The sequence below is a fragment of the Podarcis raffonei genome, chromosome 9 (assembly GCF_027172205.1).
Source record: "Podarcis raffonei isolate rPodRaf1 chromosome 9, rPodRaf1.pri, whole genome shotgun sequence".
In the NCBI taxonomy this organism is placed as follows: Eukaryota; Metazoa; Chordata; class Lepidosauria; order Squamata; family Lacertidae; genus Podarcis; species Podarcis raffonei.
The window spans coordinates 40,561,576-40,587,973 of NC_070610.1; the positions used below are offsets into that span (position 1 = coordinate 40,561,576).

The window sequence follows — 26,398 nt, forward strand, 5'->3', positions numbered from 1 at the left end:
CGTCAGTTCCGGCGCGGCGACGGCAAAGCGCCGGAAGTGGCGCCTTCTTGCTAACGGGGCTGCGTCCGGCGTCGGTTTTGCCGCGGTTTTCGCTGAATGACCAGGTGGTTGTAACTGAGGAGGCTGGCACCATGGTGGAGGTAAGAGGATGGAACTGCCGAGGCTCGTGGCGCGACGAGTTGAGGGCCGTCTCGCTCCTTCGCGCCGCTTTTTTTTGGGGGGGGGGGCTCAGCTGCGCGAAAATTAGACCCTTTGAAATCAGCTGGATGAGGCAGTTGCTTGTCTTCGGTTTGGGCGAAGAGCTGGACCTGCCTTCCTCCAACGCCGGCTGTGCCTTAGAAAGGGTCGAACCGGAGCGTGTGTCTGCGAGAGAGGAGCTTGGAGAGTTGCGTTCAAAATCCTTCCCGATGCTGGCTTGGAGGAGGGTTTTCGCACATTCAGGGTGTCTTACAGGCAGATAGTAAGCATGAAACGTGAAGGTAGTCATGGAAAAGATCAATAACGAGTGTTGACTTGCGGAAATGGCAAAAATTTAACTGGGAAGCTCAGAAATCGAGACGACAAGAATGGGGAAAGTTTATAGTTTATGTACGAGACCACTGTAAGTAGCTTAAAACATTGGTAAAATTTTAATCACACTAGTCAAGTAACAGAAAGTATGGATAATTTAGAAGGACAAAAATTTGGGCAAGTATTGATACGCAGTTGTAAATATCATCATTAGGACCCATGGAAGGGATGGGGGGAAGACAGGAGATTCAGAGTAATCTCAGTATTTGGATTTGGAATTGATTTTTGTTACATGTTTATACCTTTTAAAAATCAAATTATATATATATATATATATATATATATATATATATATATATATGTATATATATATATAAATGAGTGTAGACTTAATCCCACTTCAGAAATAACAACTCATGGATTCCATCAGTACACGAACTAGCCCCTCTTCCTGGCATTCGAACATGCCAGTGAACATCCATCAGTGATAGTTGGTAGCTAAAGGGGCTCTCAGGTGGTTCTGGATTTAGGAATGATGCAGGAATGTTTGTTTGCTGCTGCTTTACCTTCATCTGGTGATAAAGACTGAAGAGTTATTTTTATATATATCTCTTCTGAGTAAGGAAAAATTGTTCACTTGTATACCTTGAATGCAGAAGGCCTCCCATTCAGTCACAGACCTGAAAAGCGTCTTTGGTGACAGAACTGGGAAACCAGAAAGGTCTGAGATCATGGAGAGTTACATCCATAATAAGCAATGCTGACAGTACAGGCTATATGCATAGTGTTAGTGTTTTTCCATTTCCTCGGATAGTGAGGTTTTTTTTAAAAAAAAGGTGTAAGTTTTTCTACACCCAAAAATAAATAACACTTGGTGAACTTTTGTTTGCTTACTCATGAAAAGTGACAGGAAAACTGCATTTCCTTTTTAAAACTAGGTGCAGAAATGTTGGGAAATCCTTGTGCCTGGTCTGAGCTTTATTGGTGTGCTGTGCTTACATGCTCATAATCCTTTAAAAAAGCTGCAATTATCCCCAGATCTTCTTCATTATAAAATAAGCTGTCTGTAAGGCACACATACTGCCCAAGTGCTGTTCTTTTTTTATTCCTCAAATACCTGACAGGTCAGGCAATAGGAAGATGAACACTGCTGTATCCATCTTGCCTGTACACATACGTAGAGGGATGCTGCTATTACATGCTGGGTTATGCTTGTATGGGGCCCATGTGAGATAATTATCCCATGATAAACCATGTTTGTGGATGAATTCTACAAAGAATTCTAGAGTATTTAGCTTTTCTGCATTTTGCTACCACTCAGACAAAAGTATTCACTGAAGAGCAGGGGAAGAAGTTTGTGTGATAAATGAGTTACTATTTACCCAGATCATCATCAGCTTCTAGGTTTCAGACCCTTTTTTCCAAGTACTAAAGATAATGCATAAAATGTCTGGTCTCATTTGCATGTTAAGTTAAGCCAAACCAAACCATGGCTTTGGATGCCAACTAAGTGGCCTTGCATTGATACAGGAATGCTAGTCTCCATCTTGCAACAGCGCAGCCAGAGGTCTTAACTTTACACGGGTGCAAAAGCCCAAGAAGGCTGTGGGTGTAGTGCAGGGCCTTGCACAAATTGGGTTTGATGGCAGAGGGACAGTGTACCTGACAGCTATCCATTATGTCAGATTTGGTATCTCATTTTGTAGCCCTGAAAAGTTTGAAAGTTTGTCTTGAAGCACAAACTCTAACCAATACAGAGTCTTGTAGGATAAACAGCATCATGCACCTTTCACCAAGTAGCAAGAATATGAATGGCACGTTTCACAGACATGCAGCCTCCACATCCACAATTTCTCTGTGTGTTAGAACATGGGAGACATTCCTGAACAACATGGGTCAGCAAAGAAATTTGGGGAGCACAAAGTGCATACAGAACATTAGTGTTAAGGGACAAGAGAGAATGGAGGATAGGATAAGTAAATGCAAGTGCCCATTTTCCTAGCTGGAGAATAAAATCAGGTTGACAAAATTGCTGTTAAGATGTTTAAAAGAGGCAGAGATTTTATTTATGGTGTAATGGAGTATGGAAGGAAAACAGTTTCATCTACATGGTGAACGGCAATTGAAGTAATGAATGCATGTTACTGAATAACATTCTTTGTTATTAATAGTAGTTGGGGTTTCATGTGTGAACCCAAATACTTCCATGCTTCCACATATCATTTTGGGCGCAAATGGGTTTAGTCGGTGCTTTTGTTAAGGAGTAACTGACTGGGACAAATGTGTACACCCCACTTCCACTGCATTCGAGCATGCATCAGTTCCTTGGTCTTTTATTCATCATTTGTTTGTCATAGCTGCTTTGTCACATAAACAAGGTAGGAAATTCCAGTATCACCAATGTAATTGACATTGGCTTCCCAGTGTAGGATAATAGTAAAAAGCAGTTTAATGTGGCCTCTGTATTAACATTATCATGCTAGCCTGATCAACCAAGCAAGTAATAGTTGATTGGAGCCAACAAAAAATGAGAAACAGTTCTCTGACTGGGCGTGCAGAAAGCTAATGGATCATGTTTAATGTTCTGTAAATAATGTCCTCACTCTGTTTGTTTTTATCCAGTTTTACAATGACAATAAATTTAGGGGAACTCTGGCCTCTAAATGTATATGAAAGGTGACTTGCCAGAAAGGAAGTGCAGAGCTTTTATGTTTGGATTTACACCCAGTTCACCCTAGGATGGAAAACAGACTTTTGACCAAAGCATTAGTCTAATGTCTTTGATCTTGACACTCCGGAAAGGAAGAAAGTTAACTTAATACTTCATTTGGAAAGTTCAGTCATAGTTTTTAACACTTAGCAGATTCTGTTGCAGAGTAAACAGGTACTTATTAGGATGGGGGCAAGAGCTATGCTCCCTTTTCTCATTTGTTTTTGGTACTTTGCCTTCTTTTTGAATGGAGGTGGGGAAAGTGAGCTACACTTGTTCTAAAGGAGAACAAAATAAAGTCAAGCTAGCCACGTATGCCTAAGTACTGTTAGTCTAATACCTTTTATTGGACTCAATTAGAACATCACAATACTAGTGAAAGTAACATTTATGGGTTATATTTTTCTAAGTACACATACTACTGCAAACTATTTTTAAAAACATTTTACATTTTAGTAGCTATTGTACTTCTGTTTATTTCTAGGACACATTTCTTTGATATACTGTAAATTAAAACAAAACTAGAATTGTATAACAATGTTAACAAGCAGCTAAAAATACATACCAAAGAAGTTCACCAAAAAAAGTATTTAGTAAACATTATTATTTAGTAAAGATGTATCAAGTACATACATACTTACCGTAGATAGTTAAACACAGTGAATTGTATCCAACTCATTTATGCTCAAAATAGTCCAATTGAAATTTTAATGCTACAAATACAATGCTCAGGTTGATCGCGATCTACTGGTAGATCCCCGCGAGGTTTTGCTAGATCGCGGTCAATCTCTGGCCCCCTTTCCTTAGCGTCGCTAAAACTGACTCCTGCCTCGCACCCTCGCCCCGCCCTCCATTGTTGTTTGATCTCTGGAAGGTAAGAGCTTTCTTTGTGTTGCTGTTTTCATTCATAGCGATCTTTTTGTGAACGACTTTACCCCTTTGTCCCTTGTCTTTAACCCCCCCAAAAAACGGAAGTCCCCCCCAAAAGCTATATTTTTAACCCATAAAAACTTTGAGCTGAACCCCCAAAAAACAGGGGTAAATCACTGCCAGTTTTTAATTCTGAAAGTAGATCACAGTTTCTTGAGAGTTGGCCACCCCTGCTCTAGGGGAAGGAAAGGTCTCTCATGTCATCATGCTGAACTTTAGACCTGAAATAAGTATTTTGTGTTTTCTTCTGTCTACTCCCAAACTTGGCAAGGTATGAAGACTCTCACCATTTGCCTCTTCTGACTTGGCAGAGAGAAGGCTGATTTCTCATATAGTGTTTATGTCTGAATCAGATAGAAGGGTATGAGATTTCTGTCTACTCTAGAGATCAGGAGAAATGAGAACCTTCCTTGAGTTATCTGACATGTGCAAAGGACTTGAGGAAGAGATGTGGGGGTGGGGGGATCAGTGCTCGTCAATGTTCGTTGAGCATTTTTAATGAAATAGGTCTTGCTAAAGATGTGTCTGAAACTTTTCTCCCCTTTAGGAAGTACAAAAGCACTCTGTGCATACCCTTGTTTTCCGATCTTTGAAAAGAACTCATGACATGTTTGTGGCTGACAATGCAAAACCAGTATCATTGGATGATAGGAGGTAAGGAGGATTGCCAGTAAGCTATTGGTGCTTTTGAAGCTACAAACCAGTCTAAAAACTTAATCCATTACTCAGTAACCCTATTCCATAGTATCACAGTATCATCTTGAAATGAACTAGTTCTTGAGGGCTTAGAATCAACATTGGATTGTGTTTACAGTGATGGAGGATGAAGTTAAAACTCGGCTATGTACCCAACTAATCCTGTGTTTGTATCACCCACTGAGTTTATGCTGAAGTATCAAAAAATATTTGGTGGGATATGCATAGTCAGAAATGCATCGTCAAAAAACAACAACAAAAACAGAAGGGGCAGATTTGCTTAAAATTTGTACACTGTATGCCAGCACAGGTGTACAGATGCAAACTTAGAAACTGAACTGTGTCCTCCTGGCAGTGGAACAGATGTCATTGGTGGAGCAGAACTATCCCCCTTCTGCAGCCTCCTGGAACCCCCAAAGTCTGTTCTGGAGGTTTGTGGACCCTCTGTAGCACATTTGGGCAGTGTGTGGAAGCTATAGGAGAGGAAGGGAAGTTATGTCTCAGAAGTATGGCACTGTATTAAGTAGAATACAGTTATATCTCACTATAGTTGGAATAACTGTGACCAGGTGATCTGTGTGCCTGTTCAGCCTGTAGTCCAGGTGCTAACTATTGATGGGGAAGGCTCTAGCTCTCCGTTTTTAGAATTATTTATCTTTAACCTGGATTTTGACTGGGCAGCCCTTTAAATAGAGGGCTTTCCTTTATAAACTAGGGCCTATGAACACCTAGGGTGTAGTAAAATCTAGAAAATTATAACATTCAGTAACATTCCTGTTTGCTGGAATATTTATCTAAATACTTAGCATACTGCATCCCAATATAACTCCACAAGAACATCAAAACTGTTATCAGAACTCCTAATTGTGTATCTTACTTAAAGCATGAGTTTGTTATGATAATACAGTGCATCAAAAATATACATGTACTAAAGTGTTTTCTTATGCAGCCACAAAGTAAAGATGGCCGTTAAACTTCGTACAGAGTACGGTTCTGTGCTTCACATGCCTGTATTGAAAGAAAATGCTCGAGAGAAGGGTGCCCATGGTGTGATTGATTCTTATGGACATAAGCAGTATCTTCAGAATCAAGGTATGGCTACAGTTATAATTGTATAAACCTGAGTATAGACATTTGGGCCCCACTGCACTTTCAGTTACAATGTGGTTACACAATTATTGTGCTGCACTTTCAGTTACAATGTGGTTACACAAATGAGGACCCTGGATTTTTTTTTTTTTTAATCTTAATTTCCTGTTCTTCTGTCATGGACCCAAGGCAGCATACATGTGGTTGACAAAGACATGGCAAGTGGAACTGCATATTAAATATTTGTAGAACAACACGTCAGAAGACTGAAGTTTTTCTTCTTCTTTCACATAGAAAGTCTTTGTGTATCTGACAGTGGCATTGGCACATGGCATGATCTGTGACTTGCCATGCTGTAGCAGCTGGTGATCTTTATCCTAAGTATAGCTTGCTAGTGCAGAACATGTTATTATTAATTATATTTATATCTGACTGTGTTTATTAATGGTTTATTGATACAGTAAGCAAGACATTTAATAATACTCCTCAAAGAAACAAAAATGGAAATAAATGCCACTGTGCCAGAAGAATGAGTGGAAAAATGTGAATTCCTAAGTTTCTTGTTAAGTGTATAAGCAGCGCATAATGCATGTGCTTACAAGGTAGACAGTACCAGCAGTTCTTGTTATGTGCAAATTATAATGAAAATTGTATAAAGGTGTGTTTAGGAATTCAAGTAATTATCTGTTTACTATAATATTTATTAAAGTAATAATCAACAAATCTCTTTCTTTTTAGGTGATGATGATGAATATTTGATAACAGGGACACATCCATATCCCCCTGGACCTGGTAAGATTTTGAACAAACTATATGGGTGAAATTGAGTGCAATTTTAGTATATATATTTTCCCCAGGAAGATGCCACTAATGATGCAGTGCTTGATAGTCACTGTCTCTTAATGAAGTTAGAGGATACAATACCAAAAATAATTGGGTGCGACTTATACATGCAAGTTACACAAGTAATGTTTACTGAAGTGTGGTTTGCATCTACCTAATGAGTTCTTACATGTTATAGTGGAAGTGCACTAGGCAAATTTTGAAATGTTTAAGTATCTTTCATTATTCCATCACTACTTGAAATGAAGGAGATGCATTTGTTCTTAAACATTTGGTTATTAAATCTTTGGATATTGGCTAAGAGATATGATGGTCCTGGAAAATTGGGGGAGGTGTTTAGTGAAAATTAACAGGGAGTATTTCTCTCATGGAACACTTTGAACCTAAGAATTTCATAATTTAAACTTAAATTTTTATATATATATATATATATATATATATATATATATATATATATACACACACACACACACACACACACACACACACACACACACTGGAGCTTAAGTTGTTGTTAAAGTATCTAAAGTGTCCAAATGAGCATTACAAGTTGTCCGGTATACTTAGGTATCCAGAGTATCACGAGTTATATTTTTTTACCTGCATTATAGAGAACTATAGTTTCAACCTGTTCCAAAGAGAGAAAATGGACTCTTTGAATTTTAAAAGCCAGTTTAGCCCTGTTAAAGTCAGGTAAAATTAAATCAACTAAAATCTTTAGATCCATAGCATTAAATACATATGATCAATAATGACTAAGTTTTGAGGGCTGGCTTTTGTCAGCAAGAATAGATTGATCAGGATTTAGTTGGTAACAAAAAGTAATTAAGATTTGTCTTAACTGTGTGTATTTTCTCTTTTATAAGGAGTGGCTTTGACTGCAGACACTAAAATTCAGAGGATGCCTAGTGAATCAGCAGCTCAGTCATTAGCTGTGGCGTTGCCACCTTCTCAGTCCAAGTAATTATATTCCGTTAAAAGCAAAATTATTCTGTGTTTTTAACTGATGATTTTAGCTGATGAAGTTTGCATGGAAAATGCAATGTAAAGAACAGCTATTTAAATCTGTATTAATGGAAATAGAATAATGTGTTCGATCTGAAACTGAACTTTTGGATTTTTTCATTGATGCAGCTTCATTTGTTTTTCTATATTGCTGAAATTTAAGAACTGAATGTTGTCTGATGAGATGGTTTGGAATTACTGTGAGAGCCTTTTCCTTGTACAATTGATCAGCATTTCGTCTCTGTGGAGATGAGACGAAAAAGGGGGCTTTGGATTAAGGAGTGATGTGAAGACAATGGCATATGTTCAGTTCTTTTCCATTTTTGAGTGAAGTCTTTGCGGGACCTTCCGGTAAAAGCTAGTTTGCAAGGATTTGAGCTGTGAGCCACGAAGTCCTGGTTCAGATTTCACCTGTACCCACTAACCATGCAGTTTACTAACCATGTTCACTCAGAAGTGAGTCCCATTCAATTCAGAAGGACTTCCTAGTAAGCGTGCTTAGGTTTGCAGCCTAAATGGCTGCCTCTTAAAAACCTTAGCCCTTCATCTGCAGTATGGAAGCAGTAATGCTGACCAACCTTACAGGACTGTTTTAAGGACACTTTTTGTATTTTTACATTTACATGTACAAGATTTTGTCAGTTACTTGAAAAGAAGCAACTGAAAACAAGCGTCTGCTAACCCTTTGTAGGATAATGTATCTTCACTTTCTCTGCCTCACGTCCACTCCCCCTGCCTTTCCAGAATGGAATCAAATCGAACTGCTTCTAGTGTTGGTGATATATACAGACATGCTGGAATTCCTGAGCGCTCACAGCCTCCAGGTTTGACTCTGGTAAGTCCCCTTAATTGAAAGCCTCTGATGGAGATGCAGTAAATTTACCAAATTGTATTCTTAACAGTGACTTTGTTGGGAATAGGGTTGTGACAGAATGACACTGCATAACCATATAGGGATAGTAGAAACTTATTAGGGCAGGGTGGGATATTTGTTGAGTGTAGTTTTAAAATGTCTGTTCCTTTTATAGGCTATGATGGAAGCTGGTGGGAACAAAAATTCTGCATTAATGGCAAAGAAGGCTCCGACAATGCCAAAACCACAATGGCACCCCCCATGGAAGCTGTACAGAGTAAGTAGGGAATAAGTTGCAAGGATTAATCTCAGGATAAATTGATTGCTAAGCACTGGCAGGCTCAAACCTAAGGCCCGTGGGCCAGATTAGGCCCAATTGCCCTCTGGGATAGTCTTGGAATCGCCACTTAGATTGGTGTGATTGTTCAGACTGCACCATTTTTTTACCATTTCCCCCCGGGCGCCATTCCCCCCACACCGCGGCGGCACCTCCTCCCTCCCTCCTCCTGGCTTCTCCCTGCCCTGTGGAGGAAGGGAACTGGGCTTTGATTGGTGCAAGCCAATCCGAAGCCTCGCCACCCGTGCAATCCATCTTATTTTATAACAATCCATCTCATTTTATAACAATTGCAGGTTATCAGTGGACACTTAGGTTGGGTGAGATGTATTGCAGTAGAACCAGGAAATCAGTGGTTTGTTACTGGCTCTGCTGACCGAACTATAAAGGTAAGATATAGCAAAGAACTGAAAAACCACTGTCTGCTGCTATTGATGCTATTTTAGGTGCTGTTAAGTGTTTCATGACCAGCATAATTAATTGCCCGTCTTTCTTTCTGTTATCTAGAATTTTAGTTGCACCAGTGTGCTGGAACTGGAATTAAATAAAAAACTGAGTTTTCAGACTTTATAATTCTGTGTAGTGGTTAATTTTGTATGCTGCTTAGGTCTGGTTTTGTATGCTGCAACGTCCTTGAGATGTTGGACTTAAATGAGCAGTCTTTGATGTCTTAACTTTTGCAAAATCATCAAAACATTTGTTTTTCTTGCTTCAGATCTGGGACCTTGCTAGCGGCAAACTGAAACTATCTTTGACGGGGCATATTAGTACAGTTCGGGGTGTAATAGTGAGTGGACGGAGTCCATACCTTTTCTCTTGTGGAGAAGATAAACAGGTGAAATGCTGGGACCTTGAATATAATAAGGTAAGCTAAGCACATTGGCAGCAGCTGAAATCTTATTAGTAATTTAAAGATTACCTATTCATGGAGCATCCTGTTTTAACTGAAATATGTTTGATGTGTAGGTTATTAGGCATTACCATGGCCACCTGAGTGCTGTGTATGGCTTGGATTTGCATCCAACAATAGATGTGCTTGTAACATGTAGCAGAGATTCAACTGCACGTGTAAGTAAAACAGATATATCTGTGATGTATTTGATCTGTCTCTTCTTACGTAGTATAATGCTTAAATAGGTTTCCTGTCTCTTGCCAATTTGGATTCCATTTCAAAAGGTACAAATCCTACTCACCCTCCCTGGTTTAGGGTATGTGATTTGGTCAGATCTAAATCATGCAATGAAGACTGAAACTTGGCCTTTGAGCAGGAATGTATAGCACTCCCTGTATCTTACATGGACATAGTCTCTGTTTAGGCAAATTGGGGTATCCCACCATATGTGATATATGCTGTGAATATATGTGTGCATACCTGCTTGTCAATAATGTATTGCTACAGGAAAATACAATTCTGTGTTCTTCTGTATTATTCCCAATTTAAAAAAATACAAATAATGTCACAATGTAGGAAAAATGTCGCATGTGTGAATCAGCTCTTCAAAGCATATATGCCTCCTGCCTGCCTCCTGTTTAGTGAACATTTAATACTTGGCCGACAGCTTCAGTTTCCATCCTAGTTTATGTGTTTCATTATCTTCAGGGGCATTAGGGTGGGTTGTAACAGATACCTTTGTATGAGTTAATTTTTTGAAGGCTTCCTGTGGCCTAAGAGTTATTGCTTTGGCTACAGTTCAGTGTGTTATCTGCCACTGCGTAATACACAAATTGTCAAATGATTTAGGGCAATAATTCTTAAATGCTGGGCTCAAGTTCACAAGAAGATGAGGGAAGTTTGATGATGAAAGCCCAGACTGCTAACAAGTAATACTAGAACTAATAGGTGAGCAGAGGAAGAGTTGGCCTTCCACATCAGGAGAGACTTGAGTGATACATACTTTTGTCATTGGTTTTGATGGTGGATGGTGTATTTATCTGTTCTAATTTGCTTCTAACCTCTCTAGATTTGGGATGTGAGGACAAAAGCGAGCGTGCATACATTGGCAGGACACACAAATGCTGTGGCGACAGTGAAGTGTCAAGCGGCAGAACCACAGATCATCACAGGTATGGTGGAAGTTGTTTACCAAATGCATACAGCATATCCAGCAGTTCACTGTTACAGTCAGCTGGAGTATAGGGGAGGAAAACTGCCGTTCCAATTCCCAGAATCCCTTTGGAAACATATTGAGAACCAGAAAACAACTGATTTGCAGCGATGTTGTGAATTGAAGATGGTAGAATATGTGGCAGAGGGCCTTCTCGGTAGTGGCGCCCGCCCTGTGGAACGCCCTTCCAGCAGATGTCAAAGCGATAAACAACTACCTGACATTCAGAAGACATCTTAAGGCAGCCCTGTTCAGGGAAGTTTTTAACGTGTGATATTTTACTGTATTTTTGGTTTTTATGGAAGCCGCCCAGAGTGGCTGGGGAGGCCCAGCCAGATGGGCGGGGTATAAATAATAAATTATTATTATTATTATTATAGCCCATTTTGCTGCTTGATTTTCAACTGGAAACTAGCAGTGGGAGTTTTTACAATGGGTTGGTGCTAATCCACTAACCAGTAGGAATCTATTTACTTACAAATGTGTATACAGCAGATAAAAGGCCTTTTCAGAAAAGAAGTTCCTTGGCGCTTAGAAAGTTTTACTATTGGATAATCCTAAGTCCCCCCCCCCCCAAGACATTGAAATGCAAGTTAAGGTAACATCGATGCATATGATGATGCCTTCTCTGCAGGGATTCTCAGAAGTAGAGTTGTAATTGTGAAACTTGGAAGTATAACAAAATTGGAGTGTGTGATTCTTTAACATACAGGCAGTTCAGATACTTATCCCATCCACATGCCTTTCTAAAATCTGTTCTTATTATTTCGTATTTACAGGAAGTCATGATACCACTATACGACTCTGGGACTTAGTGGGAGGAAAAACACGGGTCACTTTAACCAATCACAAGAAATCAGTAAGAGCAGTAGTACTGCACCCAAGACAGTAAGATTTTTTTCAGGTTTTTTCCTGTCCTGTTAATGTAATGTAATACATATAATAATATTATAATATAACTACAACAACTGCAACAATGTATATTATTGAAGAAAGTGGTAAATTAAATTGTTAATCAGATATAGTAGTCTTTGGTTAACTGAACTTCCAATACACCTTGTTACAGGTACACGTTTGCATCTGGGTCGCCGGATAACATCAAACAGTGGAAATTCCCTGATGGAAACTTTATCCAGAATCTTTCTGGTCACAGTGCTATTATCAATACACTAGCTGTGAATTCAGATGGAGTTCTGGTTTCTGGAGGTAAATGAGAATTTTAGAAGTAGCTTGAATAGGAATAACTCTTTTTTTCATATTATTTACTGTAACATGCTGTCTGCAGGGCTGACTTATGCAGACAGTTCTGAAACTTCTGAATAGCTCAGACGTCACCAGTCCATTTTGATTGACTCCACAAATGTATAGTACTAGCATTGAAAGAGCTTTGTGTCCCAGACTATTCAAAATACTGCTTTTAACAATTAGAGCAGAGCTTTCCAAATTGTGTTTTGACATGTTAGTGTGTTGGCGTCGCATGAATGCTCCCTGCTTCTCCCGGGGCTAGAAAGGGGTTAGTTAAAGCGCTGGTTTGCTAGTAAAACTGAGTTACTGTGTCGTGAAATGATGCATGTCTAAAAAGTGTGTCACCAACAAAATTAGTTTGGAAAGCTTTGGTTTAGAGCAGGCATCTCCAACCTGTGGCCCTCCAGATGTTTTGGCCTACAACTCCCATGATCCCTAGCTAACAGGACCAGTGGTCAGGGATGATGGGAATTGTAGTCCAAAACATCTGTAGGGCCGAAGGTTGGGGATGCCTGGTTTAGAGCCATAAATGAACTTGGTCCAAGTATGTTGAGGGTGGTAATTGGAAGAATTCTTGTTCCAAATCCCACCTTTATCTGACATTTGATGGAGATGAGGTGCAGGGCCTTCTAAATGGTGGCACCTGTGTTTTACTATAGACTGCAGATGGCAAGCACAATCTTAAGAAACATCCCCCCTTTATCTTACATAAGACGAAATGCCTCTTCTAAACTGATGCCAGCTATGACATGTGCATGCATCATCTGAAAGCACAGTATACTTGCTTCAGAACTACTTGCAAACCAACAAAGGTTTAACTAATTGATGAATTGATATGCTGTAATTCTATGAATCTTTCCTGGGAGAATAAGCTCCATTGAACTCAGTGGGGTTTGCTTCTTTTTTAAAAAAAAATTTATTTTTTATTTTATTGTTAAAATAATTCAACATTAATACACATATATTACAAATATACAATCAAACAAACATACATTTCACACAACATACCTACGTACCTACAACATACCTACAACATACACTCAATCCCACAGATAATTCCTTTTCCCATCACCATCCACCACCCCTCACCCCACCTTTGTGTTAGACTTCTGAGTAAATGTGCATAGGATTGTGCTGATAGTGCTGTTGTGATTACATAGAGTAAGTGGGGTTTTTTATATATAATAAAAACATTAAAGTGAATTTGGGCTGTATATTGAATTGTAAAGCAGGTGTAACACTGATTTTGTTTTTCAGCTGACAATGGTACGATGCATCTTTGGGACTGGAGAACTGGGTATAACTTCCAGAGAGTGCATGCGGCTGTTCAGCCTGGATCATTGGACAGCGAATCTGGAATATTTGCGTGTGCATTTGATCAGTCTGAAAGCAGGCTGCTTACTGCTGAAGCCGATAAAACCATTAAAGTCTACAGAGAAGATGATACTGCGGTATGGAGAACCATATTCTTTTTTGCCACATATTTTATATATAAAACTAGGTTTTAAGATACTCTTAGGACAGAGATTCTGGAAGCATTATCCCTAAACACTGCTTACTGCTAGAGTGATTACACATTAGCTTGGGCAGCCGGCCTACTTCAGCAGCAAATGCATCTCATGGGATGGGAAAATGTAATAAAAAAGCAGTCGCTACAAATAGAGGGCAGTTAGGTTGCTTGCCTGTAACTTTCTAACAATGGAATAAAATGATTTCTAATTCCATTTTCAGCCTGAACAGGGTAGATTTTAAAAAATTGTTAAAAAGAAGAAAGTACTATGCATTTATTCAGAGCAGAAAATGCTTGATACTAGTTTCACAAGATTACAAAAGGACGTATGGATTTGGAGATGGCTGCTGCATTTTAAAAGCAGACAAATATTTCCTTAGCCACGCTGATTATCTGTGACACTTAGAGCACAATCCTGTGCATAGAAAAAAGTCCCACTGAATTCTTGTTACATGTGTGTAGGTTTGCAGCCTATTATCTGTTGTACAGAGTTCTGCTGCATTGCTTGCTCCAACTTAAGACTATAGTGGCAGCAGTCCTTCTGTCCATTATTATTTCCCTGTACATCAAACTACGCTTGTTTTACAGGGGAGAAAATCACTCTGGAATTTTTTATTGGGAACCATTGATCAAAGGAAACTGTGAAATATTTTTTGTTGCTTTATTTTCTACTTTTAAACAAAAGCTTGTCACTGCATATCTTGATTGTATGATGCATTTGAGCCACTTAAATAATTATAGTAGATCCAGTAAACAAATCTACTTGTGTCGTCATCTCCACACATTTGATGCATTGATCTATATTACACTCCAGCTGTGAAATGGGATTAGTGGCTTATCTTACCAGGCCTTTTAATTGATAAATTCTAATGCTTGTGTTTAGAAGTTGAAAGAAACACACAGTGGTTTCCAGTTCTGCTGCCTCCTCTGCCACCGGATACCACCCATAATAAACATTTATTGATATGGTTATGTATATTGAACCAAACTGATAACTTTTACCCTCCTGTTGATGGCAATATTTTTATATTGTTCTCTTAACTTCAGCTGGATCAATAAACTTAGTTCATCAAGAGTGTGATTTCATAGTAAAATTCAATGACACTGATCTTATTAAACATTCTGACTTTAACACAAGCTGGAATTCCAATATGTGTTTTTTTCTTTTCTTTTTCTTTTAAAAATACTTCTAGACTGAAGAAACTCATCCTGTCAGCTGGAAACCAGAAATCATCAAGCGAAAACGATTTTAATGAGAATCCACCTGAATAGCTGTGCCATAATCCTGACTCTGACTACAAAGCCTGAACTCTCCTCAAGTCATTGCTTTGTTTAGTTTGCAGTTTTTATATTATATATGGCTTCCCTCTAGGATATTATCCTCTCTCTGATCCCAGGAAATCAACTGCAGATGTTACGCACATCTGAAGAAGTGAAAGTTTCTTTTAATAAAATGGTAATGTGCTGGTGATCATAGTCACCCAGTGTGTGCATGTCATTCTATGTGGGCAGAAGGTGGTGTGAATCCCACCTGCTCTTTTCTTGTATCCCTCTTCTTTCCCCCGAGGAAAAAAAAACAAAACAAAACTCCTGTTTGGTACTTGATCCTACGGCACCAAATAGTAAAACTGTTGGGGGGGAAAGCCATTGTAAAAGTGATTTATGTCCTTAATACAATGTGCTACTTCATTGAGCTGTAATGCAATAAAATATAAATTTCTTTTCCAGTTTGTTCTTGGGCGTTAACAACTAAAATGCAGAACTGTGCTCTTATATGTTGTACGTGTGGTTCTGTTTCAGAGCAATGGTTTTGACCATCTCGTGTCAGAATCCTACTTAAAAATTTAATGAAACAACCTCTTTAAAATGCTTTCTGATGAGTGTCTATTATTTGATTCTCTGTTAGTCAAACTTTTAAAACACAAGTCTTTTTAAGACTCCACAGACGAGGTAGAAGAGCAGCTCTGAAACGACACAAGCTTTTTGGCTGAGATCAAAAGAGTCTTCTGAGTGAGTGGAAATGCTTCCACTTACAATGCGATGGTTTAGCAATTTTGCTTTCTGACTAGGGCTGGGCGATATATCAATATATGGTCCAAAACCAATTTGAAGCTCACATCGTGATAATTGTTTCATATTTGAGCAGGCAATATATCGCGAAGCATAATGTGTGTAAGGGCTAAGTGATACCTGGTTTTCACCATCACGATAACTCACCAGCTAAAGGTTGCACTGTACCACAATGTCTGAAATAAGGATGGAATTATACAGAGGTGGACAGGACAATGTCCAGGCAACTGCTACTACTTAAGAGGTCTAAAACGGATAAATGACAGTATTATCAATCACCACAAAGTCAGTTTCATCAGCAGGCAAGCCAAAATTCATCCCAATAGGACTTTTGGTTTGGGGCTTGGCTACGAAATTGTGGCATGTAGGACAATCCAAAGTACAGCAATGAGTCATAGTGAATACAAATAATCTGGGACTGCCAGGTCTCCTAGGTGGCAAAAGTAGCAGCAGCCGGGAGGTGGCAGAATCAACAGCGGGGAAGGGGCAGAAGCAGTGGCAGCCTGGCAGTAGTGGCACAATAATTGGCAGCCTGCGAAGCCTCGCCACAGCAGTAGGCAACAGCAGCCTCTGAGGTCTTGTAGTGGGGGCAGTAGTGGCCTGCAAGGCCTTGTAGTGGCAAAAGCGGCAATGGCCTGCAAGGTCTTGTCATGGCAGTTGCAATGACAGTGGCTTGTGAGGCTTTGCAGTGGTGGCAGGAGGCAGTGGCAGAAGCAGAGGTGGCCTGCAAGGCCTCACTGAGGCAGGCTGCCAGCTTCCGCCACTTCCTCCCACTACCCTCAAGAGGACTTGCAGGCTGCCGCCACTTCTTGCCACCATGGCGAGGCCTCGCAAGCCCCAATGTTTGTGTGGCTATGAGGCCTCGCAGGCTGCCACTACTACTGCCATCACCATTGCCAGAATATTGCAATATTATGTTGCTGCCGCAAGGCCTCGCAGGATGCTGCTACTCCTGTCACCTGTTACTGCCGCAAGGCTCCCCCCCCCCCCGGGTCTCCACCGCGAGGACTTGTAGGCCACTGCCACTTCTGCTGCCAAATCCTGGCACCACTGTGAGGCCTCACAGGCCAATGCTGTTACTGCTGCCACTCTTTGATAGCCAAGCCCAAAACCAAAAGTCCTGTTAGGATGCATTTTGGCTTGCCTGCTGCTGAAAGTGACCATGAGGTGATTGATAATATCATTTATCAGTTTTAGCCCCAAAGTAGTAGCAGTTGCCGGGACATTGTCCTGTTCACCTCTGCGTAGTTCCTTATTTCACATACTGTGATATATTGGTATATCGCCATGTTTAGCTGGTGATATATCGCAATATTGAAAACCAGTTATCACCCAGCTCTATTTCTGACTGCAGTTCTGCACGCGTCATTGAGTCCTGCTTTGGGATTCTTGTGATCTTCGCGCTTAGCTTTTCAGAGGATGGAAGGGGCTGCGTTGGAACAAATTGCTAGAAAATCCATTGTGTGCCAACATAACACTTTGGGTTTTGCCTTCAACTCGGAGAGCCCTCCCAAGGTGCCATTTAGGTGCATTGTTCCAGTCTTATACACTTTTTTTTAATGGGTTGGATATCTTCAACATCTTCACTTACTCTGTTCCAATAGCATTTACATGAGTATAACACGTATTTGTGTACATAGAAATTTAATATTGCCAGTGAAATACTTGGTTTGTAATATTGGTTGTTATCAACTGAAGTCCCATAAAACCACAAGCTAGTGTTAACTTACACATGAATTGTCTCTTTTGGAAAAAATGTTCTATTACAGTTAGAAGGTATTGCAAATGTGTGTTAATGTAGTTATGATGCAATTTAAACAAAAGTTTGACCTCGTGAAATAGCATTTAATTTTCTCCCCATAATCTTCACAGTGGTGTAAGTGCCAACTCCCTGGGTTAATACGATTAAGGATGTTTAATGCCAAATAGACATATTTATGGTGTGGTGTGCAAGTTTCATTAAAACATATTAAACAGCTCCGTGGCTGCACCATAAGATCAGCCAGGGACCTAATTTGAAAAACTGCTCAATTGGTTAGCTCCATTTGGATTCTCCTGTATGTGCACGATAACATCTGCTCATGGAAGAGCTATTGTACATTTCTCATCAGAGCATTATGTCAGGAAAAAACCAGAATAAAAATACATTCTACGGCTTGTGGAAACGTGCAGTATGCTCTAAGTTCCCGGTTTCATCATATGTGCACAACCTGTAGCACAAAGATTTGCAGAATAGGGCTAATGGCTATGCACATGGTTTCTCATATACTTTATGAAACAATTTCTTGTAATATGTTGAGCAATCTGATACCTAGTTTTTAACTAAAATTGGTTGTATTCCAGTTGGAAAGACTAGAGCATTCAACTAATTGCTGCTTGGCTAGTGTACTTTGTTGAACAAGTCAGTATATGGTAGTGTTTCAGAAAGTAACCACCTTTTACACACTGTTGGGATTCTGCTCCAGAAACAAGAGCCTGATCTGGTCCTTGGATCTCAGGCAAAATCTTTGTGCTTGGTTTTCCTAAAAGGCTCACTAAACAAGCCTCAGCAGTTAGTTAGTCTGCAACTGATCAACAAACACCAGGGATGAACTGAGATTAAAAGAAGATAGAAAAGTGCAGACCAGGAACTCAGTCTTGATGGTGAGCAGCAAATTAGTTCCTTGGGCAAATGTCAACATTTGCCAGTACTTTGTAAACGGCTTTAATTATGAAACCTGTCAGATGTGAAAGATCAGGTGCGCCATCATGGCATGTTTTAATGAAACAATCTGAGAACGTTTGTCAGGATCAGATTGTGAGTCATAACAACAAAGGCCTAGTGTCAGAGAAATCTGCTCTGTCAGCCCAGCAATTTATAGAATCAGCCAATTGTGTTTTGGAGGCTGGAGTAGAATTCTGGGCCATAGAAATTTGGAGTGATAGTAGTACCGTGGTACCTCGGGTTAAGTACTTAATTCGTTCCGGAGGTCCGTTCTTAACCTGAAACTGTTCTTAACCTGAAGCACCACTTTAGCTAATGGGGCCTCGTGCTGCCGCCGCGCCGCTGGAGCACGATTTCTGTTCTTATCCTGAAGCAAAGTTCTTAACCTGAAGCACTATTTCTGGGTTAGCGGAGTCTGTAACCTGAAGCGTATGTAACCCGAGGTACCACTGTACCCACGATTTCAGTGGGCTTTCTCTTGAGTACTGTTTGGATGTAGCAGATTGCAACAGAGCTCCCGTCGCTACAATTAGTGATGTCCCGTTGGCATATAATAGAATAGCTGTTACCATTTATGAATTCAGCCTATAATACTTTAGAAAGAATAGGAGGTATAAAAATCTTGGGCAGTCTTGCTGTGCCATAAATTGTTCTTTGTCCTTCAGATTGAAAACTTTTTATTTTTTAACCAAGCCAGTATTAAAACAAGTTTCATATGGTCAAGATTACTGACTCCAGGGGTACATTCAATATTACAAGTCTGCACACATTTCATTAAGTTTTAGAAGCAGAAAAGCTTTTGGCCCTTGCAACATGACAAATAGGAAACTGCAGATAATATTCCTGCATATTTTAATAATTTTATAAATGTCAGCAGTTGCTTTCACAAGGAACTGAGTGGCTCAAATATAGGCCTGAGGGAGGAAATGCAAAGAGCAGGTGTTGGAGAACAATGCTTACTTATTTGAACCTTTAATTAGTATTTTCAACAATCTTATTTACATTCACACTGTGAAAGGTGGCGATTAGAACAGTGATTTCCCCAGACAATAGTTTGGCACCATAGCCAGGAGAGCCATTATCGCTGCCAGGTAAGGATGCCTCTACAAACACCTATGGCTGCAATCCTAAACACACCTAAGAAAATAAGCTCCATTAGATACAGCAGAAATTTTAAGTAAACATGAATAGGATAGCACTATATGGCCGAGGGACTGCTAAGCCAGCAACAAATTTGGTGCAATGACAAAATAAATCTTAGATGCCAAGATCCAAATTTGGGGCAAGTACTCTGGTATCCCAGCAGAGATTTACAATCACAATACGCAGCAAAGTAAAGTATGGAAATATAGGTTATTAGAGCTTTAAAATATATCCTTTAAAGTGAGTTCCAAAAATGTTCCCTTAAAAGTTTGTTTCCAAAGTTTCCCTCTTCCTCCAGCATAGGGGGAAAAAACCCACACTTTTGGTATGTAAAGAAATGGTTTACTTACAAACGCTTCAAAGGTCAGATTCGTGTGCTTCAGAAAAGTTGCACAGGGAGTAAAACTTAGTTCAGTTACAAAGTGGCAAAAGCTCCTAAATTATTGGTCTAGGAACCTGAGCGGCTTGTAAAAGCCATGCAGCTAGAGGCAGCAACTCAGAGCTCACACACTGGATCCACATGTAGACTGAGGGTGAACAATAGACTTGATTACCTGTTTCCAGAATTCTAGATTAAGTCTGGCAGGACTGTATGGTATTAACCCCTTCATGCAATTAATTAGATTTAAGAATGTTGGTTAGATGAAGCTGGTTATCCCATAGAAATAAGTGTTGGCACAGAACAATGCTGTTGGCTCTAATAATTTTTCTTGCCTGTTTTTGTCCTTAGCAGTTTCTTTCAGATAACAAATCTGGAATACATTTTGTATGTTTTGCTCTTTTGTTAACTGATACAAGTGTGGAAATTTAGAAAGCTCCATGTTACTTGAGACTCAGAACTTGTTAAGTGTATTTCAAATTGGAATCAGAACTCCTATAATTTCCTCTTATCTGGTAGCATGTACTGTTCTAAGTGTGTAAAATTTCCTTTCCTACCAACATGACTTAAAAGGGTTTTGATTTTAATATTGTACATAACTATAAGAAAGGAAAACAATTTCTTGTAACATAATTGCAAGTTTTATGTGACTGATTAGGATCATAAAGCTTCAAAACAGGATTCCTGTATATGAAAGCATGCAGTGCGGATTAGAGTGGGGATGTTATCATTTGTTAATGGAAGATTGGGCAACAAAACTAAATATTTTGTGTGTTAAGTAAAATATGAATATTGTGTATTCTCTGCAACTTAATCACAAATAAAAATTTAATTACTGAAGCATGCGTGTGTTTCTCTTCAGAACTCAATCCAATTAATTTATTATGTTCATGTCATGGTTACATGTAAATAATGCAGGAAATGAGTTCACTCTCCGGAATATGCATTTTTTTTCCAGAAGGGGAAATGGGTTTTATGTTTCTTAAATAGATGTAAATATAGAAAGAGGCTTGGATCCATTCAACATATTTTGCATGTCAAAAAGGGTCTTGGAGAAATAAAAGTTGAAACAGCAGCAACTGTACGGCATGGAAAACATACTTTGCAGACTTCTGCAACTTGTGATAATGGCCTAGGATCTGCTGTTTGGATTAATCTACCTGAAACTCATCCATGTGCCTGAACAATTAAAGATTAGAACTGGATTGACTTGAGATTTCTCAGTGGTGGTATCTTGTTTAAAGAACTTGAACAGCAGGGGTGGGGAACCATTTTGGCCCAGTGTGCCAGATTTTTATCATGTTGACAGGCAACCTTTGACAAGGTGAGTGGAAACACCCACCTATCAAACCTGGGGTCTGCTGGGGTCCAGGGAACTACTGCGCAAAGCAGGGTTGAATTCTCTGTGCATCAGTTTATAAGCGCTAGGCTCATTCCTGCTTTGTGCAAGGTTCAGGCATGCCAGACACTTCCCAGCTGGAACCTGGCTGGCATGCCCAAATTGAACTGGGCGGATTTCCGTGACTTCTGGTTTGTTACCAGGGGGAAAGAGCCGAAAGTAGAATTTCACATACAGTGGTACCTCAGGTTACATATGCTTCATGTTACATACGCTTCAGGTTACAGACTCCTCTAACCCAGAAATAGTACCTCGGGTTAAGAACTTTGCTTCAGGATGAGAACAGAAATCATGCTCTGGCGGCACGGCAGCAGCAGCAGGAGGCCCCATTAGCTAAAGTGGTGCTTCAGGTTAAGAACAGTTTCAGGTTAAGAACGGACCTCCGGAACGAATTAAGTACTTAACCTGAGGTACTATTGTATAAGGAACTGACTAGGTCATAAAATATACATTTCCAACTTTTCTCCTTTGGAATAAATTTATTCTCCACATCACATTGACAGGGACAAAATTTCTATCTACTTTGAAGCAGCTGCTTTTAACAACACAATCAACTCATATTGAAAGATTAAACATCTGAGAACTAGAATGCAAGAGTAGAATTTTCAAGGTATAGATTGCCCAGTAAGCTGTTTATAAATTATTTCCTTGTGCTTTCTTATTCTACCTTGTTAGCCTTTTAAATAAATATTATACAGGTCTGATCCAAGCTGTGTTACCATTCTAGACTCTTTTGCCTGGCATGGATTCCACATACTGGATTGTACTGACCCAAAGCCCTGTTAAATCACCATGCCAGTATTGGCGGCTCGACCAAATTTGAGAATGCACCCCTGCATTCAAAGGATCAAGCAGGACTTATCCCCAAACACAATAAGCAATATTTGCAGTTGGCACACAGTATTAGATAGAACTCATCCCAGCAGACTCTTGTTTATGCTGGTTAGCCAGCTGGAAAAGCACCTGTGCGACCAGCCACCATAAATTGCAACTGCTGACAGAGAAGAGCTTTGCTAGCACTACCCTTTCTCTGTTGACACGCTCTGGTTGGCTAGAAGGGCCCTCTTGTCTAGCATAAACACCATGCACTGATAGAGAAGAGAAGGCAGCTTCCTCGCTAGCCAGAGTAGAAATACAGTGTTTTCTGGGAGTATCAAGTGAGCACAGGGCCAGCCCTACCATTAGGTAGAGTCAGGCATCTGTCTTGGGCAGCAGTTGCTGTGGGGCACAGAGGTAGGTATTGGGAGACAGCTGTAGGTACCACGCAGCTTGCCCTGCACCCCCAAGCCAGCCTGCTGCCCTCAAGTGTTGTGGTGGCCACTGGCTAAGGCTGAAGAAATAATTGAACTGCCAGGCTGGTTAGCTTCTGGACAGCCAGAAAAATATCTTGGTCCAGCCCTGGTTTGATGTCTTGCTTAGACCAGTGGTGCTGGCATCTACTGGGGCTGATAGGGCAGAAGGCAAGGAGACCAACAATGGGGGAGCAGGAGTAAATGATGTGTAAAGACAGCTCCTTCTGGTTTTGTTCTGATGCTCCTCCCTGCTGAGTTCTACAATGGGCAACACTGAGACTAAGGAAGAGGAGGAGCTAAATACTTTGAGGAGGCAGGCAGGTGGGGGCAGTTTGCTGGCCGAATGAGGTTGGTGGGGCTGTGGCCTGTTTGCCCTAATGCCACAACCTCTGCTGGCTTAGACTCTGCTTGGAGAAATGGAGGAAACCTTTTGGTTTATGCCAACAATTTGACTCAATTTCTTGTAAAATTCTTGCTTTGTTGTTTAACAGTAAATTGCATTGATTTTGAGAAGCTAAAAAAAAAGTCAAGGTCATTATATATACCCAAAATTTTTCTGAATCCTGGTGCATAATAGTCAAATAAGTATTTAAAATGTTTTGCAGTTGTCTTCTAATTAGACAAAAAAAAACATCTGTTCTCTTGCTGATTAGGAAAATCCCCTTTTATGCTAAATTAGTATGTACTTGCAGGGGAAAAATGAAAGAAAGTGACAATGGAAAATTTCACTTTAAACGCTTTGATAAGTACTAACTAAAGAATAGTTACAGAGTGATAAAGGAAAACACTTAATAGCAATTATTCAAATTAAATTATGCTTAGCAGACCAGAAGCTTCCCCATAAATGTAAACACAATTCGTTTGAAGTGAACTGAACCTGTACACAATGAAGAGAAGACATTTGCATAGGATCAGAAGTGATTTGGGACACTGGTAAAAAAAACAAGAGAAAAAAAGGTGAGTATATTGGCAAGCTTTTGATATACACAGACAGGTCTTCAGGATGGCAGATGAAAGTGTGACTCTCCCTGTTCATGCCTTCTGTGCAAGTTAACTGTTCATTAAAAAGGTCTAACTGGAATAATTTTATATACTCTTTCACATAGTTAAACTGTAGGCTTCAGTCCTACAAAGAAGGGATGGTCACCAACTTGGCTTTAAAAAAGATTAGATAAATTAAATGAATTCATGGAGGATGAGACTACCCATGGCTCCCTGTCATGAGACCTCCACCATCAGAGACAGTATACTTCTGTGCAGTGCTGGTAGGGAAAACATGGCTGCAGGTTGCAGGCTCTGACCCCTGGACGGTTAAGTCCAGTCAAAGGCGACTCTGGGGTTGTGGCGCTCATCTTGCTTTCAGGCCGAGGGAGCCAGCGTTTGTCTACAGACAGCTTTCCGGGTCATGTGGCCAGCATGACTAAACCGCTTCTGGCACAATGGAACACCGTGACGCACAGAAATGCCATTTACCTTCCTGCCACAGCAGTACCTATTTACCTGCTTGCACTGGCTTGCTTTTGAACTGCTAGGGTGGCAGAAGCTGGGACAGAGCAATGGGAGCACACCCTATCGCACACAGGAATTCGAACCACCGACCTACCCAATTGGCAAGCCCAAGAGGCTCAGTGGTTTAGACCACAGCGCCACCCATGGGCCCTTGGTGTGATCCAGAAAGGTTTTTATTATGTTAACAGATTGTGTAGTTTGGCCCTGACTATCCTACTCATTTAGAATCATAGAATCATAGAATCATAGAATCATAGAGTTGGAAGAGACCACAAGGGCCATCGAGTCCAACCCCCTGCCAAGCAGGAAACACCATCAGAGCACTCCTGACATATGGTTGTCAAGCCTCTGCTTAAAGACCTCCAAAGAAGGAGACTCCACCACACTCCTTGGCAGCAAATTCCACTGTCGAACAGCTCTTACTGTCAGGAAGTTCTTCCTAATGTTTAGGTGGAATCTTCTTTCTTGTAGTTTGGATCCATTGCTCCGTGTCCGCTTCTCTGGAGCAGCAGAAAACAACCTTTCTCCCTCCTCTATGTGACATCCTTTTATATATTTGAACATGGCTATCATATCACCCCTTAACCTCCTCTTCTCCAGGCTAAACATGCCCAGCTCCCTTAGCCGTTCCTCATAAGGCATCGTTTCCAGGCCTTTGACCATTTTGGTTGCCCTCCTCTGGACACGTTCCAGTTTGTCAATGTCCTTCTTGAACTGTGGTGCCCAGAACTGGACACAGTACTCCAGGTGAGGTCTGACCAGAGCAGAATACAGTGGCACTATTACTTCCCTTGATCTAGATGCTATACTCCTATTGATGCAGCCCAGAATTGCATTGGCTTTTTTAGCTGCCGCGTCACACTGTTGGCTCATGTCAAGTTTGTGGTCAACCAAGACTCCTAGATCCTTTTCACATGTAGTGCTCTCAAGCCAGGTGTCACCCATCTTGTATTTGTGCCTCTCATTTTTTTTGCCCAAGTGCAATACTTTACATTTCTCCCTGTTAAAATTCATCTTGTTTGTTTTGGCCCAGTTCTCTAATCTGTCAAGGTCGTTTTGAAGTGTGTTCCTGTCCTCTGGGGTGTTAGCCACCCCTCCCAGTTTGGTGTCATCTGCAAATTTGATCAGGATGCCCTTGAGTCCATCATCCAAGTCGTTGATAAAGATGTTGAATAAGACCGGGCCCAAGACAGAACCCTGTGGCACCCCACTAGTCACTCTTCTCCAGGATGAAGAGGAACCATTGATGAGCACCCTTTGGGTTCGGTCAGTCAGCCAGTTACAAATCCACTGAGTGGTAGCATAGTCAAGACCGCATTTTACCAGCTTCTTTACAAGAATATCATGGGGCACCTTGTCAAATGCCTTGCTGAAATCAAGGTAGGCTACATCCACTGCGTTCCCTTCATCTACCAGGCTTGTAATTCTGTCAAAAAACGAGATCAGGTTAGTCTGACATGACTTATTTTTCAGAAATCCATGCTGACTATTGGTGATCACAGCATTCCTTTCCAGGTGCTCACAGACTGTTTGCTTAATGATCTGCTCCAGAATCTTCCCTGGTATTGATGTCAGACTGACTGGGCGGTAATTATTTGGGTCCTCTCTTTTCCCCTTTTTGAAAATAGGGACAACATTTGCCCTCCTCCAGTCTGCCGGGACTTCGCCTGTTCTCCAGGAATTCTCAAAGATGACTGCCAGTGGTTCTGAAATCACATCTGCCAGTTCTTTTAATACTCTTGGATGCAGTTCATCTGGCCCTGGAGACTTGAATACATCTAGACTAGCCAAGTATTCTTGTACTATCTCCTTAGTTATTCTGGGCTGTGTTTCCTCTGCTGAATCATTTGCTCCAAATTCTTCAGGTCGGGCATTGTTTTCTTTATCGGAGAAGACTGAGGCAAAGAAGGCATTGAGGAGTTCAGCCCTTTCTGTGTCCCCTGTTTGCATTTCACCATCTTCTCCTCTGAGTGACCCCACTGTTTCTTTGTTCTTCCTTTTGCTACGAACATACCCATAAAAGCCTTTTTTGTTGCTTTTAACCTCTCTAGCAAGCCTGAGTTCATTCT

General features: G+C 40.5%; 1 protein-coding gene across 1 annotated transcript; it reads left to right on the top strand.

The window, feature by feature from the left end:
• The first annotated feature begins 6 nt into the window (after positions 1–6).
• Positions 7–15,560, top strand: PLRG1 (pleiotropic regulator 1). Its single transcript, XM_053403066.1, has 15 exons — positions 7–140; positions 4,698–4,804; positions 5,796–5,938; positions 6,674–6,727; positions 7,645–7,738; positions 8,528–8,618; positions 8,812–8,913; positions 9,270–9,362; positions 9,689–9,838; positions 9,940–10,041; positions 10,935–11,037; positions 11,858–11,966; positions 12,145–12,284; positions 13,581–13,774; positions 15,027–15,560. The coding sequence occupies exons 1-15, from the start codon at positions 132–134 to the stop codon at positions 15,084–15,086; spliced, it is 1,551 nt and encodes a 516-aa protein (XP_053259041.1). The 5' UTR covers positions 7–131; the 3' UTR covers positions 15,087–15,560.
• The last annotated feature ends 10,838 nt before the right edge of the window (positions 15,561–26,398 follow it).

Excerpts from the sequence above, each read along its gene's own strand:
- PLRG1 (XM_053403066.1), top strand. Across the intron at positions 12,285-13,580 it reads TGGAGTTCTGGTTTCTGGAG|CTGACAATGGTACGATGCAT; the intron begins GTAAATGAGAAT and ends TTTGTTTTTCAG. Across the intron at positions 13,775-15,026 it reads ACAGAGAAGATGATACTGCG|ACTGAAGAAACTCATCCTGT; the intron begins GTATGGAGAACC and ends AAATACTTCTAG.